This window comes from Protopterus annectens, chromosome 5.part0 (assembly GCF_019279795.1).
Source record: "Protopterus annectens isolate FY-2018-M chromosome 5.part0, PAN1.0, whole genome shotgun sequence".
Lineage (NCBI taxonomy): Eukaryota > Metazoa > Chordata > Ceratodontiformes > Protopteridae > Protopterus > Protopterus annectens.
Window position 1 is genome coordinate 458621635 of NC_056735.1, and position 17500 is coordinate 458639134.

Consider the following 17500-nt stretch of genomic DNA (forward strand, 5'->3'; position numbering starts at 1 on the left):
GGAGCTATCAGGATGATCCTTGGACGGTCTTCTTTGATCTTCAATAGCACCTTGTGCATCAAGGGAAGAGGTGGGAATGCATATGCTGTCAGGTTTTTCCAACTGAAAGATAGGAGTCCACTTTCCAAGCAAGTGGGTGGTACGTCCTTGTGCAGAATTTTTCAGTTGGTGATTGTGTGGGGATGCAAATAAGTCTATTTCTGGTAGTCCCCATTTCCCTGTAATGGTTTTGAAGATGTCCGGATGCAGCATCCATTCGTGGGCATCCGTGGTAGTTCTGCTTAGGATGTCTGCTAGTATATTTTCTTTTCCTGGCACAAAAATTGCTTGTAGCTGAATGTTGAAGCTCAGTGCCACATTCCAGAGGTCCATTGCCATCCGGCATAGAGGGTATGAATGTGTGCCTCCCTGTTTGTTGATGTACCACATAACTGTGGTGTTGTCCGTCCTTATCAGCAGTTGACCCTGTCGAAGAAATGGTCTGAATGCCTGAAACAGTTTTACTGCCAGCATTTCCTTTTGATTTATGTGTAGGTGCAGCTGGTCTTGAGTCCATAAGCCTTGTATGCACTTGTCCAGCATGTGTGCCCCCCAACCGAGGTCTGAGGCGTCTGTTGTGATGGTCTGGCTTGGTTGAGTGCTGTGGAAGGGCAGTCCCTTGTTTGATTGACAGGCCTGAGCCCACCATTGGAATTCTTGTTTCAGGCATGGAATTATTGGAATTTGGGTTTCTAGGCTGTGCTTGTGCTGGGACCATAAATTCCTTAGATACCACTGTAACTTTCTCATATGTAGTCTGGCATGTGGAATCAATATTATGTAGGATGCCATGTAACCGAGAGCTTGCAGGACTTTTCTTGCTGTTAGCTGGTTCTGCTTTGTTAATGCCATGAAGTAGAAAGGGAGTTGCTCCTGTTTTTCTACTGTCAGGAATGCCATTTGTTTTGATGTCTCCAGATCCGCACCCAAGAAGGTTATCCTTTGGGATGGTATCAGCCTTGACTTTTTTATATTGACTGTGTATCTCAGGGCTTGTAGTAGATGAGTGACCCTTTCCAAATCTTTTGTTAATTTGTTTTTGTTGTCCGCTTGTAACAGGCAGTCGTCCAGGTAAGGGTAAATTTGAATTCCCTGAAGCCTGCAATGAGCAATTACTGATGCCAGGCATTTCGTGAATACTCTGGGCGCAGTAGATAAGCCAAAGGGCAATGCTGAGAATTGATAATGCTCTGATCCTGCAAGAAATCTGAGGTATCTTTTGCAATTTGGTCGTATGGGGACGTGCAGGTATGCCTCCTTGAGATCTAGAGTTACCAGCCAAGACTCCTTGCCCAGCATGGGAAGAAGCTGCTGTAGGGTCAGCATTTTGAATTTTGGAACAATGAGGTATGTGTTTAAAGCGGACAGGTCGAGAATAGGTCTCCATTGGTTTTCTTTTCTTGGTACCAAGAAGAGTCTGGAGTAAAATCCTTGCCCCTGTTCCATAGATGGTACCCTTTCTACAGCTCTCATCCTTAGTAAGTGAGTTATTTGTTCTAGAGCTTCTGTCTTCTGATTTGGAGGTAGGTTTGGCATTCCTCTCTTCCTTGGTAGAGTATGGAAGTGAAACCTGTAACCTTGGTCTATTGTCTGTAAAATCCATTTGTCTCCTGTGATGTAATGCCAGTTTACTGAAAATAAGGCTAGCTTCCCGCCTAAGGGTGCCTCTAGTTGTTCCCTGATAGGCGGTGCCAGAGCCAAGTCACTGCGATTGTCCTGTGGAAGTGGTGGTGGCTGGATCTGTGGCTGTACCTCGCTGGTTGTTAGCCTGCCACTGACGTCCCCTGTAGGCACCTCTGGATTGACCCCTGCCTCTTGAGCGCCTATTCTTGCCTCTCGGAGCTCTGGAGGTGTCTGGAAAGGACCAATTCTTGGAAGGCCAGTTCCTGCTAAACCTTGGAGGCTGGACCTGCAAGAAATCCTTGACTGTCTGGACAGATTTTGCTTTCTCTTCCACCTTCTTCAGCACCTGCTGCGCAGGGAGCCAAACAAATTGAGCTTATCCATGGGAGCATCTAGGAGCTTTGATTTAACATGGTCTGGTAAGGACTGCTCTTTTAACCATGCATGTCTTCTGATCACTGTGCCAGTCATGGCTGATCTAAAGGAAGCCTCCAGTGCATCATAGCCGCATTTTAAGGAATGATTACTGACCTGCTGGATGTTATGTACCATTTCCTGTACAGATTTTTGTCTAATGGTTCATCCGAGGACAGTTTTTTAGTTAATTGGTCTAACATAAATTCCTGATACTGAATCATGTGGAATTGACAGTTCAAGGCCCTAGCTGAAAGAGTAGCAGAAGTGTAAACTTTTTTACCCCATCTCTCTAAGGCCCTAGATTCCCTTTCAGAGGGAAGGGGGTTTTTAGTAGAAGTAGCTGCTACAGCCTTGGGTCCCTGGGAGATAGTTTCGGGATCTGCAAAAGGGGCCTTATACAAATGATAATATGTGTCCGGAACCCTGTAGTACCTATCGGGCTTAGAAGGGGCCGAAGGAAGATAATCAGGAGCAGTACAAGCATCATTAAAAGCATCATCCACAACAGTAAGGACTGGAAGAATGGCTAAAGGCCTATGCTGTGGCAAATGCAAAAAGGTTCTAAGCCTTTTCCTAGAGTCTGAAAAATCCTGGCCCTGCCATTGAAATTGTTCCCTCATAGCATGCAAGGTTTCCCCAAAAGAAAATTCCTCAGGCGGAGAGGCAGAAGGAATGGACTCTTCTGCATCAGAGTCCTCATAAGGAGAAAAGGGGCCCTCTGGAGGGTTTGAATTATCTGATTCATCAGAGGAGCCATCTGAAGAAACTGGCTCAGGGGGCTCTACTCTAGTCCTCTTCTCTGGAGGTGGGTGAGAGGCCCTGTCTGGATGTGGTTGGCATCCCCGGATCAAAGAAATGAGATCCTCTGCTAGACTAAGCATTTGTGAACTAGAGCTAGGCCTGTGAGAGGGGGTCTTAGCAGGCACAGATTTTGTAGTTTTTGCTGCTTTAGCCCTGGCAAAGGCCTTAATCGACATGGATGCAGGAGGCCTAGCAGCTCCACGTGCAGGGGTAGAAATATCCAAAGGGGTAGTATCAGATAAATCCTGTGAACCTGCAAGAGCAGGTGGGATTTCAGTAGCAGATTCAGCCAGGCTGGATGAGGCCTCAGTAAGTGGCAAGCTTTCGGCCGAAGGAAGAACCGTGGACTCGGTTGGCTTAACCGCGGTTTCGGCCGAAACCGCGGACCGCGAGTGTCGGTCCTTTTCCTTGCGCTTTTTAGAAATTTGCGTAGTCGGAGGATCCGACGGCATAATGTAAGCAAAATCGGAGCCGAAAAACTCTTCAGCAAATTCCGACCGACGTCTAAGCGTCCGTCGGTTGAAAGAAGCACAGGCTAGACAAGCTGCTACGTCGTGGTCTGGGCCTAAGCAAGGTAAGCAGTAAGAGTGGAAATCTTTATGAGGTATTTGTTTCCCACAAGTTAAACAGTTATTCACTTTTTCTGACATCGGCTGAGGCAAGAAAGAGTCCCCAACGGGGTACTTAGCTTTTTAGAAGTCTTCGGTACTTGTAGTAGTAATCTCTGGTTCTGACCGACCGGCACTTGCGAACAGCTTCTGCTTCGGGCGCCACGCGGCAAGAAAGACTGAGGAAAATGGCGTCGGCTGATGCCTTTATACCCGAAGAACTGCAGCTATGACGTCGGGTGAAGTGCGACACCAGCCGAGGCCAGACCCAGACTTTGGAATCCGGCCGACCGAAGGGCTGCCTGATGACAGGACAACCCATTTGTAAGGACTGCAGATGCATCCTTGAAGGACATATATATATATATATATATATATATATATATATATATATATATATATATATATATGTATTAAATGAAATGTATTTTAATATTAATGAGCTTTTAGAAGTAAGCTGATTTGTTTATTTGAATTAATTGATATTTTTTGATTGGAAAATGGAAATGAAGGAAGTATATAAGGGATGCTAATAAATGATGTAAGAGATTATCTGATGAAGTCCAGTTATAGGACGAAAACGTCTTGATTTTGGAATTGCGTTAAATTGTGTTTTGTACTTCATTTTCAACTGTGGTGGAATCTATTGTGCTTGGTGACATTCTACAGAAAACTGCCGTTTTTTCTTGATATATATATGTGTGTGTGTGTGTGTGTGTGTGTGTGTGTGTGTGTGTATATATATATATATATATATATATATATGTATGTGTGTGTGTGTGTGTGTGTGTGTGTGTGTAAATATATAGATTCGATCTGCACACACAGCTTATGGCCGGCTTAGAGTCTATTGCTGCTATAATATAGTTGAGTTTAACTTTTGTTCTTTGCCATCTAGGTTTTAATGTGTTAATTATGCGTAGCCGCTTGACCCTATATGCGCTTGGATGGCTCCATGTTCAATAGGGCGCACTGTTTGCGTACCATGGATATGTTCATAGCCTTTTACTTAACCGTATGTATGATTGACACATTTTTTGATGACCTATTTATGCTTTTTTAGATTTATATTGTTGTTGCTGTACCACCTATAAACAGGAGTGTTGCTGCAGAGTAATATTGTTGAAGCAAGACCCCATGTACAGCAGGGCATGTTGATAAAATAATATGGCTTTGACATGTCGTTTTATTTTGATAGCTGAATGTGTCATCTTACATCGAGTGAACCAGTATTTCATGAATGCCCTAGATGCTATGGTAAATTTTATAATTTATGATATGGATCTGGGCAATCACTGATTTGGAGTCTCAGAATGACAGTTCGGATGCAATGAGTTCAATAAGGGATTTTGCTCAAACAACCTTTTTATTCAACCTATGTTGTCTTATGATATTTCTTTTATTATATTTTGTATTGGGCATTCTAATGCTCGCATGCCGCTACATGGCTTTAACTGGATAACAGTATGTGCCATGTTATAACTTATTTGTGTATCTGTTTGCACGTGATTTTAAGCCCTTGTGAATTCAGGAAATGACGTGATTTTAGGATGTGATGATTTTTTATAAAAGTGAGCAATGTAAGTTTTTAAAAATTTTTAACGTCTGATGAAGCGACCTCTGAGTCGCGAAAGCGCTTACGTTTGATTAAAGGAGTTTTTGGAAGTCAATCGTTTATTTTGTACATGTTTTAGAGTGACTGCTTTGACTGCATTTGCCATCATTGTTGGAGACGTAATATCTGGAGTTGAAATTACTTTTGTCTGCCGTGCAGTTGGTATCCGCTTGTGTTTGGGAGTCTATATATATATATATATATATATATATATATATATATATATATATATATATGTGTGTGTGTGTGTGTGTGCATGTGTGTGTGTGTGTGTGTGTGTGTGTGTGTGTGTGTGTGTGTGTGTGTGTGTGTGTGCGTGCGTGCACAGTGGAGGGGGAATGCTTGATTACTTGCTTTTTTTAATGTCACTGTCATCTGTCGGAGTGTGTCTGAACCATGACACTTGACTGGTATTTTGCATAGGCCAAGGCAGCAGAACTGATACTACTGAAAATAAACTAACAAATCCCTAGCAGAGGAAAAACATGCTGTATTTCCTATAATATTTTATTTAATTAATTTGTTAACCATGTAAGCCCTCTGGACACAACTGTCTCTTTTCAGAGGTAATCCAAGAGCACTTTCTGGTTAGGTGACTACGCAAGAGTCACACTGTAGGTAGATGGAGATGGAAAGAATCAATCCCTATAGAACAAAATAAATAATGTACATATTAAAAAATGTGCACTACCAGTTTCTTTTCAAACATCACTTTCCTAAAAACTTGGATATTTTGGACATACAACAAAGTACCTTTTTTAAAACTGACATCCAACCCTGCTTTTCATACCAATGACAATGACTTCTGGAGGACTAAGACCTCTAAACCTTACCTATTTTGGAGGTACATACTTATTTTCAGGTTTGATATACTCTCTCACGTGATCTTCTAAACAGCTGTACTTATTTTGGAGGTATGCTCCTACTGTCAGTATTGAGTTACCTCTTACCCCTTAACAAAATTTTTGGAATTCTACTCCATTCCTGGGGTCACAAATTATTTTGAAACACTTTATTTTTCAGGCAACCAGATTACATAGGTTCATAGGTTAGTACTAAGCTAACTGCCCTTGTGAGTCATTTTAAGCCTAGCCAATTATCCCTTGTGAGACTCAAACCATGCACCTTGTGTTTGTAAGGCAAACACCTTAACCATTAGGCCACCCTCCCAACCCCCAAAAGGTTGGGAATTAGCTACAAAGGTTCTTGAAAAGAAGATCCATACAGCCCAAAACAAGTCCAGTTACCTAATTAGCACATTGTACATCCACTGTCAGTACGATTTTTGTTTAAAGCACAATGGTTAAATGCTTAACCATTAGGCCACCCTCCCAACCCCCAAAAGGTTGGAAATTAGCTACAAAGGTTCTTGAAGAGAAGGTTCATACAGCCCAAAACAAATCCGGTTACCTAATTAGCACAGTGGCCTAATGGTTAAGGTGTTTGCCTTACAAACACATGGCCCACATACTGGTGTCACCGATACATTTAAGAAAGGACCCAAATATTACCTCTCCTTTTCCATAAACAAAAAAATGACTTTATAAGGCAGAACTTTTCAATTTCATTTGTTAAAACCTACAGATTTTAAATTGTCTTTGATAACATGCTTAATTTTCTGTGTCTTTTTTGTCACTTGTGCTTTTAACAAAAATCGTACTGACAATGGGATGTACAATGTGCTAATTAGGTAACCGGACTTGCTTTGGGCTGTATGGACCTTCTTTTCAAGAACCTTTGTAGCTAATTTCCATGTCTGTGAGTTGGAAGACATGCTACTACTGCATAAAGTGTCAAGCTTGTCTCAACTGATCCAACTGATACCATCAAACCTTAACATAAACACCAGTAGTCACCTCACCCATTATGGCACATTATGACAGACACCATCACTTCTGACTGTCTTTATTTTATTAACGGTTTTCTTCTTCTGCTTTAATGTGAATATAACCCTACTAAGGACTGCAACCATCTAAAACTGACCATTACTTCCTATAATCATTTTACAGCTGAAGCTGTCTGTATTAGCCCTTGTAAACATGCATTTTAACCATTTTGTTGCTGCTTATCCCTCATTAACCTTGTGGTAAAAAATGCGCAATGTAATTTGCCCATGTAGATCCTGTAGACGTAAACATAATGACAGGATATCATGAATAATTACATTCGACTGTTCCTATTACAACATTTACTATTCCAAACACAGAGGCAAAGACTGGCTACTGCCTCATTATTTTATGTTCATGAAAATGAAAAAATAAAATGTTAAGAATATTACTCAGAGAAGCTGGAGTTGCACTTTTTTCTGTAAATTGGTCGAATCGCATGTCTTACTACTTCAATATCTTCAGGGTAAGAAATGCATGTCTGGCTGTCATCAAAACATCTAATGTATTGTCTCAATTGCACTCCTCCCTACAAAAAAAAAAAAAAAAATAGAGAGACTACCCTGTAAAGTCGCTCTGCAATGTGCTGTCCTGTAGCTCGTGCAACATCTCAGCAGCAGCTTCTTGATCTTGAAGCCGAAAAGTCTGATGATTTAAGAAGGACAAATCAACTGTCTTGTTCTGGTTCTGCTAACACTTCTTGTCATCCTCAAGGGATTTACTTATGTTAATGTGTATCAATGGTTAACAGTAAGCAGCCCCTACAGATGGCCCGTCCTACAACATGGACAAAAGGTTTAGACATTTCGCCTCCAGAACAGGTACTTAAGGTTGCTGGTGATTATGCATCATCCCAGAAACAGGAAAGCCATCTACTGCTGGTCTGCTTTTTGCAGACATCTACCAATGATTCAGTTCCTCTCTATACATGCTCTAAAGGGTACAAAACAGAGAACACTGCTTCCAAGATACAGAGGTTTGATGCTGTTAAATTAAGGCTAATTAGAAATGTAACAAATGTTTTAAAATAAACAACTAAATTAAATTACAAACACTTCTACTACAATTGCACTCTATGGGGTGGGAGCTACTGCTGCATCCCCTGCTAAGGGGGCTGATCCCTCACACTGCAGCTTGCTACATATGCCATCTGTGAGGTCACACTGAATACTTACTTTTTGCTAGTAGATAAAGTATGTCAGGTAGTGTGATCTTTGAGTTAGTACATAATTAACAGCAGTGTGTGTGGGGGAGGACGCATCTTCCAAGCAAAAACTGAGTTTTTATGGAAAACAGCATTATTAAAAAATCAGTTTACCTCTACACTTCATTTCTATTAATGTGGCTACTGTAACTTTGCGATACACAGTAAAGTATTCCAGCCCTCACACACCTTCAGACTCATTCAGCGACTACAAAAAAGACATTTACAACTTGGATTAAACTGTTGCAAATCCTTTTAACAGGTTTACAGTTTGCCTAGACAAAGGTGACATTTCTTACATACTCATCATATGTTTGAACTTTTTGATCAAATTGCTGAAATTAGCAGAAGCAGTATGACGTTTTTTTTACTTCTCGTACAGCTATAAAAGGGGTCCAGGTAAGTAAATATTGTGGTAAGAAATAGCCAGGGAATTGTTATGGCGAGGCTTTTACAGGCTCTAGGGCTAATAGCCTAGTACCAACCTATAAACCTATAAAAAACTTTAAACCAGTCTATGTATAGTACTATTAAAGAAGGTCTAACAACATTAAAGTGTGCCATGATTGATTTTATTGAGTTCTGTTTATAGTATACTCATTCAGTCAAGAGTCCTTAACACTGGACTCTAGTATCTCAGATTTGTTGTCCCCTTATCTTGCCTAACATAACATGCTGCAACATAACTGCAGAAGTCATGCAGCAGTTCAAAGGAGTTAGCATTTCAGTCTTGCCCATTCTCTTTCTTGTCAGTACCAGTACCAGTACCCATAAAGAAATATAGTTAATGTGACATGGCATGCTTTATTATTCATACAACAGATAAAGCAGCCATCTGATTATTCTGCTACCACTTAATGCCCACCACCCAGCACTGAAGTCAGATCTGTCGGCCTACAGTTACTTCAGAGTCTAGGTGCCCACATTCCAAAGTCACTCGAGTTACTTTTTATCTCACCAGTGTTGTGTGTATAATGGGGATTACTTTTAGGCACCTACAGTTTCCTGACATGTAAAACGTAAGCCTACATACTTTCCAAATCTCTTAGTCTTTATCTGCATTCTGTTTTGAACAACCAGCTTGTATATGATGTAAGCAGATTACATTCTAAGTGTACCTGATGCTGCATGCCTTTCTAATGTGCTACTTCCTTTACAGGTTCTTTATGTCTTTGAAATCTCTTTTATCCTCACTTGGTTTATGAACTACTCTTTTTACAAGTCACACACATCGCATTCAACACTCTTCCCCCGAAATCATCCAAGAAAAGAAGGAGATGATTATCCTTCATCTTCATAGATTCACAGGAGATCGCTAGGCTAACAGCTCAAGAGCCCTTACAAGCCTAGCCAGTTTTACCCCGATTCTATCTAAATTTCCCTAAGGGAAAGGTAAAAAAGGTCAGCAAGCAGGGTTTTGACAATTTTTACAGACTGCCTCTGTCCATAAGGGACATGGGTGGCACTCCAGCAATCAGTCTGAAATTTCCCATCCACTGGTCCAGACTGCACTTGAAGATGGTCAGTGAAGAGCTCTGCTTCAACGAATAGGAAGCCTATCTTTTACTAATTACAAAGATAATGGACCCAAAAACATTTCAAGTAACCATTTCAATAAATGATAAATGCGCAAAAATGCAATATGCTCAAGCTAATGAATCAATCCCTGTACTATGTCAAACCTTCAGCGTAACCAGAATAACAGAAAGATGAATGCCCACTTCTGGTCAGCGATTCCTACTAGTCCTCACCTTCGCCTGCTGATTTTCTTTTTGCTGAGGAAATATTAATTTTGCAAAATGTCAGTTTCCATAAGGCAAGACTCTTAACATTACCCAAAATGATAAATACTGTTCAGCTCGCCAAATGTATTGTCAAAGGCTCACATACAGCTATCACTTGTTCAAAATATTCTAAACATAGTGTGAAAATGCTATTTTAAATATTTTAGTATTTCAAGACAGCATTTTTAAACTTTTTCTTAGAAGCTAGTTTTTCCTCATTCCTGCACCAATAAGACTCTGTGACTCCGTGTTATAATATTCACATCTTGTTTCTGTCACAACAGTCATGATGCATCAAAAGGCTGAGAGGTAAGAGTGCAATAACAAAACTTCATTTAAATATTTTATGCTAAATAAATTGTCAGTTTGCATTTTATCATTCAATGTTTATGAGCAACACCACTGTATGACATCACAGACAGGAAGGAAACCATTATTTCTTAAATGATGATCATGTTGGTTGGAGAAGAACACTTTTCATGTTTACATGTCCTTGGCTTGGCTGATAATTACTCACGTTTCCATGTTGTCACCCTCTAAAACTGTCTGTACAGGAAGGTAGCCCATTCTTGGGTGTTTTGCAAAATATCTTTTTGTCCTGAACTTATTTTTTAACACCTTAGCAAAGTCCCGAACATCTTCACCTGAAGTTGTCTACAATGCAAAAAACACAAAAGAGATTCAATTACAAAAATGCTTTTTAATACATTCGCAGTTACAAAAAAACTGTTGCATGCCGGTTATATGAATGAACAGCAGTCAAATATCTTGAATGTTTGCACTACTTTTAATGCTAATATCTTGCTGATATCGCACTATATCATGCAAAATAAGTAAGTAAGTAAAACTAACGGGTTTTGTTTTAACAGCTACTAATTTTGTATAAGTTGAATGAAGTGGATGTCATCTCTGCCATGACCTCTTTTGTCTTATTTCTTCAAACTACACATTTCATCGATTTTGGCTTCATGCCTTCTAGATCATGGTGGTGCACATACCGTTTCCTTTCACAGATGCACATTCAATCTTTACTCACTGGTAATCACATGGACACTGTAGGCAGATGATAATCTGTGTCCCACCAGTTCTAACCATCACTATTAACATTAGCTAAAGCTTTGCAAAGGTACAGAATGATCTCTTCAAATCTAAGCAGGATGGCATCACGTTTCGTGGACCAGGCAACATATTAACAGTCCCTGATGCAATAACATTACCAAGCTGCACTACAAATCGTGGACATCATCATGCAGATACCACTGAAGTTATTTGTAAACACCATCAGTGAAGGCATCTAAATAAGTCTTGGGTGCATGAGAATACTGCACAGACTCCAAGTGCAAGGAAGGTGGATAATCCAGGTAACCCCTATGCGCTGTGGCACATGTTCAGGCTTCAATTCACCTTCCAGCGTTCAGAGTCCTTGGCACCAGTGAGTATCCACCCCAGAAACAATATCACTAGGAATATAAAGGCTTTAATCTTGTACACCACTCTCAAAGTTGGCAGTGACTCTAACCCAACCAGCAAGTTAATATAACATCCCAGGCATATAAAGCTCCAAATACACATGATGAAAATACCTTCCGCCAATCTCCAAATACAGGTAATAATGGAGAACAATGTGGCATTTGTAGGTGTAAAGCCAAAGTGCCAAGTAATTTGGTTATGCATGCAGAGTATCTATTGTTTGGTAACAACTTTTTTTAATGTCCTCCACAATAACTGTACTTTTCTCATTAATATAAACTGTAAAGGCGTCTGATTTACCCATACCTAGCAGTTCTTTTAAAAGATGGGTAGTGAGGAGGGGGCTAGGCATGTAGACCCACTTACAAACAAAATTAAAGAAAAATTACAAGAGTCACATGCATTTGAACATGAATCTGATTTCTGATACTTTGTAGCTTTAATCTCTGTATTCTACTAACAAAAAAGTATTTAAGAAATGAAAATATTTACTACCTCTTCTCAAAAGTGTAATTTTTCTCAGTTTCATTGCATTCTGTTAAAACTATCCACAAAAGTGTAAAATTTGTCACATTTTAGTTATGTTTCTCTCAGTTTAGTCATACAGCAGTATTCAGATACACCACACTTTGAGAGTTACTTAGGTAACCTTCACTACTCTAATGGGCTACAGGTGTCAAAATAACATGGCAGCTGTCAAGTCATGCTGCCAATATACACCTCTGACAGCCATGCAAAGAAATTCCTAAGGTCCAATGTTCTCTATTATTATCCAAACACAATCCTAAAATTGCTAAATACTATCAAACAGAACAACCCTTTACATACCTCAGGTATTAAACAGAACATTTACATACCTCACTACCAGCTGCAAACTGACAGCTCTAAAACTGCATTTTCATCCTGCCAGATGCTCATACAACTCAACCTCTCAGAGCAAGAAATATGGATAAATCCATAAATAATGGGGACACAAAGGCCCAAAAATATTGACAATTTTTAAATATTGCTCTTACAGACTTAGAAAGTAGATGGAATAACAGGTTTTGCATTAGCATGGATTTTCTGAAGGGTATGAAACTCAAATATTTGCCATTATTTTCTGACTTTAATCATCAGTGATTTGCTAGAGAAACACAACTTTATGAAAAATGGACCAAAAATATCAGGCAAAAATCTTGACATTCTGCGAAAATACATACAGTTGAGAAGTAGTTGCTAATAGCTGTAGCAATGCAGAAGGTTGTACCAACATTTAAAATGTACTTGTCCAGTTATAAGCCATAGATAAGGGGAAGACAGTGCACACTGCCTACCTTGACCTGGCCAAAGCCTTCGACACTATTCCCCACTCGGGCATAATAGATAAATTCTCTCAACTAGGCATCGATCCATATGTTACCAGATGGGTAGCCAACTGGCTCACTGATAGAACCCACCTAGTCAAAATAGGGGAAGCCACCTCAAGCAGTAGATCAGTATTGAGTGGTGTACACCAGGGTTCAGTCTTGGGGCCTCTGTTATTTGGGATATACTTTTCATGAGGTACAGGCCAAAACCAGTGGGCTATGGCTGACCAAGTTTGCAGATGACTGCAAGTTGGGAGCTGTCATCAATTGCCATAGTGACGTGGACATCCTACAAGAGGGTCTCACCCAAACAAATGACTGGTGCCAGAAACATGGCCTCAAGCTGAATACAAAAAAATGCATCATCATCCCCTTTGGGGAGAGAGATATCCCCACAAATGATCACATTAACAATGATGTTCTAAGCATGCAGTCAGTCATGAGGGATTTGGGCACCCAGATTGAAAGCAGCCTGACTTTTGACCACCATGTTGCTTCCATGGTACGGAAAGCTTTCTACATGGCCCACCTCATAAGTAAGGGTATCTCATATAGGGACAAGGAGGTCATAATATCCCTGTATTCTTCCCTTATAAGGCCTATTACTGAGTACAATGCCCCATTCGCCATGTACCTCCCAAAGCACATGCAGCAGCTGGAGAGACCACAGAGGTTCCTCACCAAGAGAATCCAGGTCTTCAAAATCTACCATACATAGATAAGCTAAAAGCCCTATGCCTCTACTCTGTTTCATACAGACTCCTCAGAGGTGACCTCTGTCTGGCATACAAGGCGATCTTGGGCACTGCCTCGATGGGATTGCTGCATATCCGCAAGTCAAGCTCCACTCGAGTAACCTGCATGCGTGGCCTAAACCCGGTCTGTGACATCAATAGAACTTGCTGGCAGGACAGATTTGTGTCCCAGAGACTCCCCCATCTATGGAATAAACTTCCTCTCCATGTCAAGCAGAATACCTCTTTACCCTTTTTTAAGTGCAATCTGGACAACTGGATGGGAAATAGAAAATGCATCCCAGGGATTCCACCTGTGTCCCTGCTGGACAGGAGCATCAGGTGCTGACTTGTTTATGCATGAGCTAAACTCTTGGCTAGGTTTATAAGGGCCTCAGGGCCAATAGACTAGTAACTTCCTATGATCCTATGATAATGGTGTTTGATAGTCTTTTGGGGGTTTACTGATAGGTCAGACTTGGAAGGGATACAACATAACTCTTAAGAATTGCAATTAAGGGCCCGCACAATAGTACAGATAAAGAATGCTATTTATGATATTGTGACTCATACATGAATAGTAAAATTGGACTGGGGGGGTAGCAGCTTTTCTTTTGCTGAGGGTGATCCCATGCTGCACTGTGTAGCAGGTTCCTATTGTAGGCTAGTTGAAGGTCTTTCAGCAGGCAGCAACTGGGGAGGTTATGTTGACAGCATTAAAAAACTGCAATGAGGAGAGAAGGATCTGGACAAAACCAGGATATACTAAAAAAACAAGGATGCTGTAGCAAGATAACACTAGAAATATATCAGCTCTTGCCTTCAAAAGAAAAATAAATAAGCAGGATGGGACAACAGATGGATTCTGTACAACTGAGGTCACTGTATGCTGCTTATTGCCATTTAACAGGATATGATGCAGTTATGTTAATGTTGCAACTGGATGATCACTGTGTCTGTGCACATCTACTGCATCTTGGCAGTGTACAGGCGCACCCTGAAATACAACATGGTCCAATACATTATCAGCTGGTTATGATTCAGCTTTAGCTGCTCTGATATACTAAGAGTTACAGGGAGGGAAAGGTGTAGAACTATGAAATAATTTTGCAGCTTTTAAAGCTCTAACACACTTAGTACAGTCACAGACAGTAGCCAGAAGCTGTTCCATCTGTGGTGGAAAACAGCTTTAAAAGCTGTCAGACATCTCATTCTGCCAATTTTTTTTTCCTGTGTGTGAGTGACAGTGTGAAGTGGGGTATAATGCTAGCAGCTAATATAGTTTTCTGACACTTTCTAATCAAGTTTTTAATTAATGAAACTGACAGAAGTGTTACACATATGAAAACATTTCATATTTTTCTTTTGCTAAAAACTTTGTTGTTACAAAGTGCAGAGATTAAGGCTTCTGTCAGGAATCAGATGCATGTTTAGATGCACATGACTGTTGTAATTTTTTCATTAAGTGTATTTGTAAGGAAGTCTCACTCTCATCCCATTTAGCCTCATCCTCACTGTCCATCGTTTAAAAAAAATTCCTAGGTTCCTTGTCACATGATGTTAGAGAAGTATGTAACATGCTTAACTTTAATGTAGTGCAAGGAGTACCATGATTACAAAGAACATTCCTCTTTCATTGTACTGTACCACAAGTCCCGACCTTAATAACGCTTAGAAAGGCATTTAATTCCCTATGCACCAGATCACATCTGTAACTAAAACCTGAAAGTGCCAGTCAGAAGACAGCAGAGGCAGAACATGAAATGGCTTAATTTCAACTCTGCTTTTGCCTGCTGTCTGCTACATTACATCTACTATTTTGAAACAAACTGTTTCCCTTAGACAGGAAATACATATGGATGTAAAACTCTTCTCCCACTGCTTTCAATGCCAGCACAACACATATGTGGTTTTTCCCTTTATTTTAAATTTATGAAACTAGTAGTAGACGGAGCAGATAAATCTCCATGCACTACAAAGAATTATGATTGGATCTCCAATCTTAACATATTACTGCGTGTTCTTGACACACATGCCAAGATTCATCACTTCTCAAGCTTCACTCTCAAGGTGAATTTTTTTGGCATCCATGTCTCGAACACATAATACATCCATGTCTCGAACACATAATACATCCATGTCTCGAACACATAATACATCCATGTCTCGAACACATAATACATCCATGTCTCGAACACATAATACATCCATGTCTCGAACACATAATATACATGTTACAATAAGAGACCCGATCATAATCCTCATTACTACTGCTAGCTCTGTCATGACTTGCACACACCAACCATACCAAATATCAGCAGTTGCCATCCCCTACCTCAAATACAGTCTTTTAATACAATTCCTCCTGTCACTTTTTCATAACTGCCAACATATTCTCTCAAGGTATTATTCACCTCTTCAGGATAAAAGATGGTCAATATCCATTAACCTTCTAACAAACAATCCATTCCTAAATTGAAATTTAAACAAAAAGGACCCATTACCTGCCAATACTATCCTCTGCTTAGCAACCTTTGTGATGTCAATCTAAATCCAAGCCTACTACACTGTTCAACAAACACTTTAATTTCCCAAAACCATATACTCGTAACACTACTTCACACCCAACAAAAAATATGCCCTACTTTTCATTAACGTTAGCCTAAGCAGCATTCCAAACAAGCTAGATAAAGTCAGTGCACGGATAGCCCAGCAATCCCCAGATGACACTGTATTTATGGATACATGGCTGAAACAAGATATAAAAGATGAGACAATTCTCCCACTTGGATACAATGTCATCAGATCAGACAGAAAAAAGGGAAGAGTCAGCTGAGTAGGAATAGTTTATAATATCAACATATTTCTCCAACCCATTAACCCTCCTAGAATCAAAAATGCTGAAAATCCTCATATCTACACTAAAAACAATAAAAGCAAAACAATAAGCGCAGAAGGAATGTGTTCATGGCTAGACAATACTACTGATACAGCTGAAAAATTACTTTCTTGCCTCTCAAATTCCATCCCTTAGGAAACCATAATACTGGGTGATCTCAACACCGATTGGCAAAGCACAACAAATGAATCACATTCAATGCTGTCAACCTCTGTGACTTTTATCAATTAATCTGCACACCATCTAAATACACAGAAACAGCAAGAAAACATTTACATTACACTGGATCCTAACACTCAAGCAATACTACTTTGACTTGCTCGCCGACACCTTAATTGACTACCTACCCACTTTGCTGTCAGAGAACATACCACCGCCCACAAGTTCTATTGATGCAATCATCTACATGACCTGGCCATGTTCCAAACAGACATTCTAACCTCTAGTCTATTCTGTCAGCTGGACTCTGCATAACCTGGCCATGTTCCAAACAGACATTCTAATCTCCAGTCTATTCTGTCAGTTGGACTTCTTTACATACCCCTCCAACTTGATGCAGCAGCATCCCTATTCAGTACAATTTTTCTAAATATTCTAAACAAACTGGTCCCTATCAGAACAAAACAGTAAAATTTTAAAGCTAATTTAACAAACCAAACAATTAATGAATAAAAGGGACAGTGCTTGGTATAACTGAAAGCAGAACAAAACTGAAGCTAGCCTACAGTAATATACACTGTAGAGAACATTGGTTAAAAGCAACATCAAATTACACACATGTGTAAACCTCTACTCAGGTCAACCCTAAATTATTCTGGCCCTCAGTGAATCAAATCCTTCACCCAGGTCAGTAAAGACAAATTCCTGTAATCACTCTGAAAGCACTGCCAGTCAGATCAATTCACATCTCATCAATACTGTAACCTTGCTACTGAAAACTCAGCAGTCCATATCTACCTCCACTACTAAAATTCATCTGATGATTCCTACAGCTGATACTTCCAGTGTTAGATGTGTTCATTTAAAGTGGGGATAGATATTGCTAACAGTCTGGGGTTGATTTAGTGCCTT

At 40.0% G+C, this 17500-nt stretch overlaps 1 protein-coding gene across 11 annotated transcripts in view; it reads right to left on the reverse strand.

Moving 5' to 3' along the window:
• The window catches only part of DMD (dystrophin), a 9298038-nt gene that overhangs the window by 147086 nt on the left and 9133452 nt on the right, over positions 1-17500 (reverse strand). For all 11 annotated transcript variants that reach the window (XM_044072398.1, XM_044072396.1, XM_044072400.1 and 8 more), the window contains one exon: positions 10495-10631. In XM_044072398.1, the coding sequence (XP_043928333.1) occupies positions 10495-10631 (137 nt within the window). The remainder of the gene's footprint in view (positions 1-10494; positions 10632-17500) is intronic.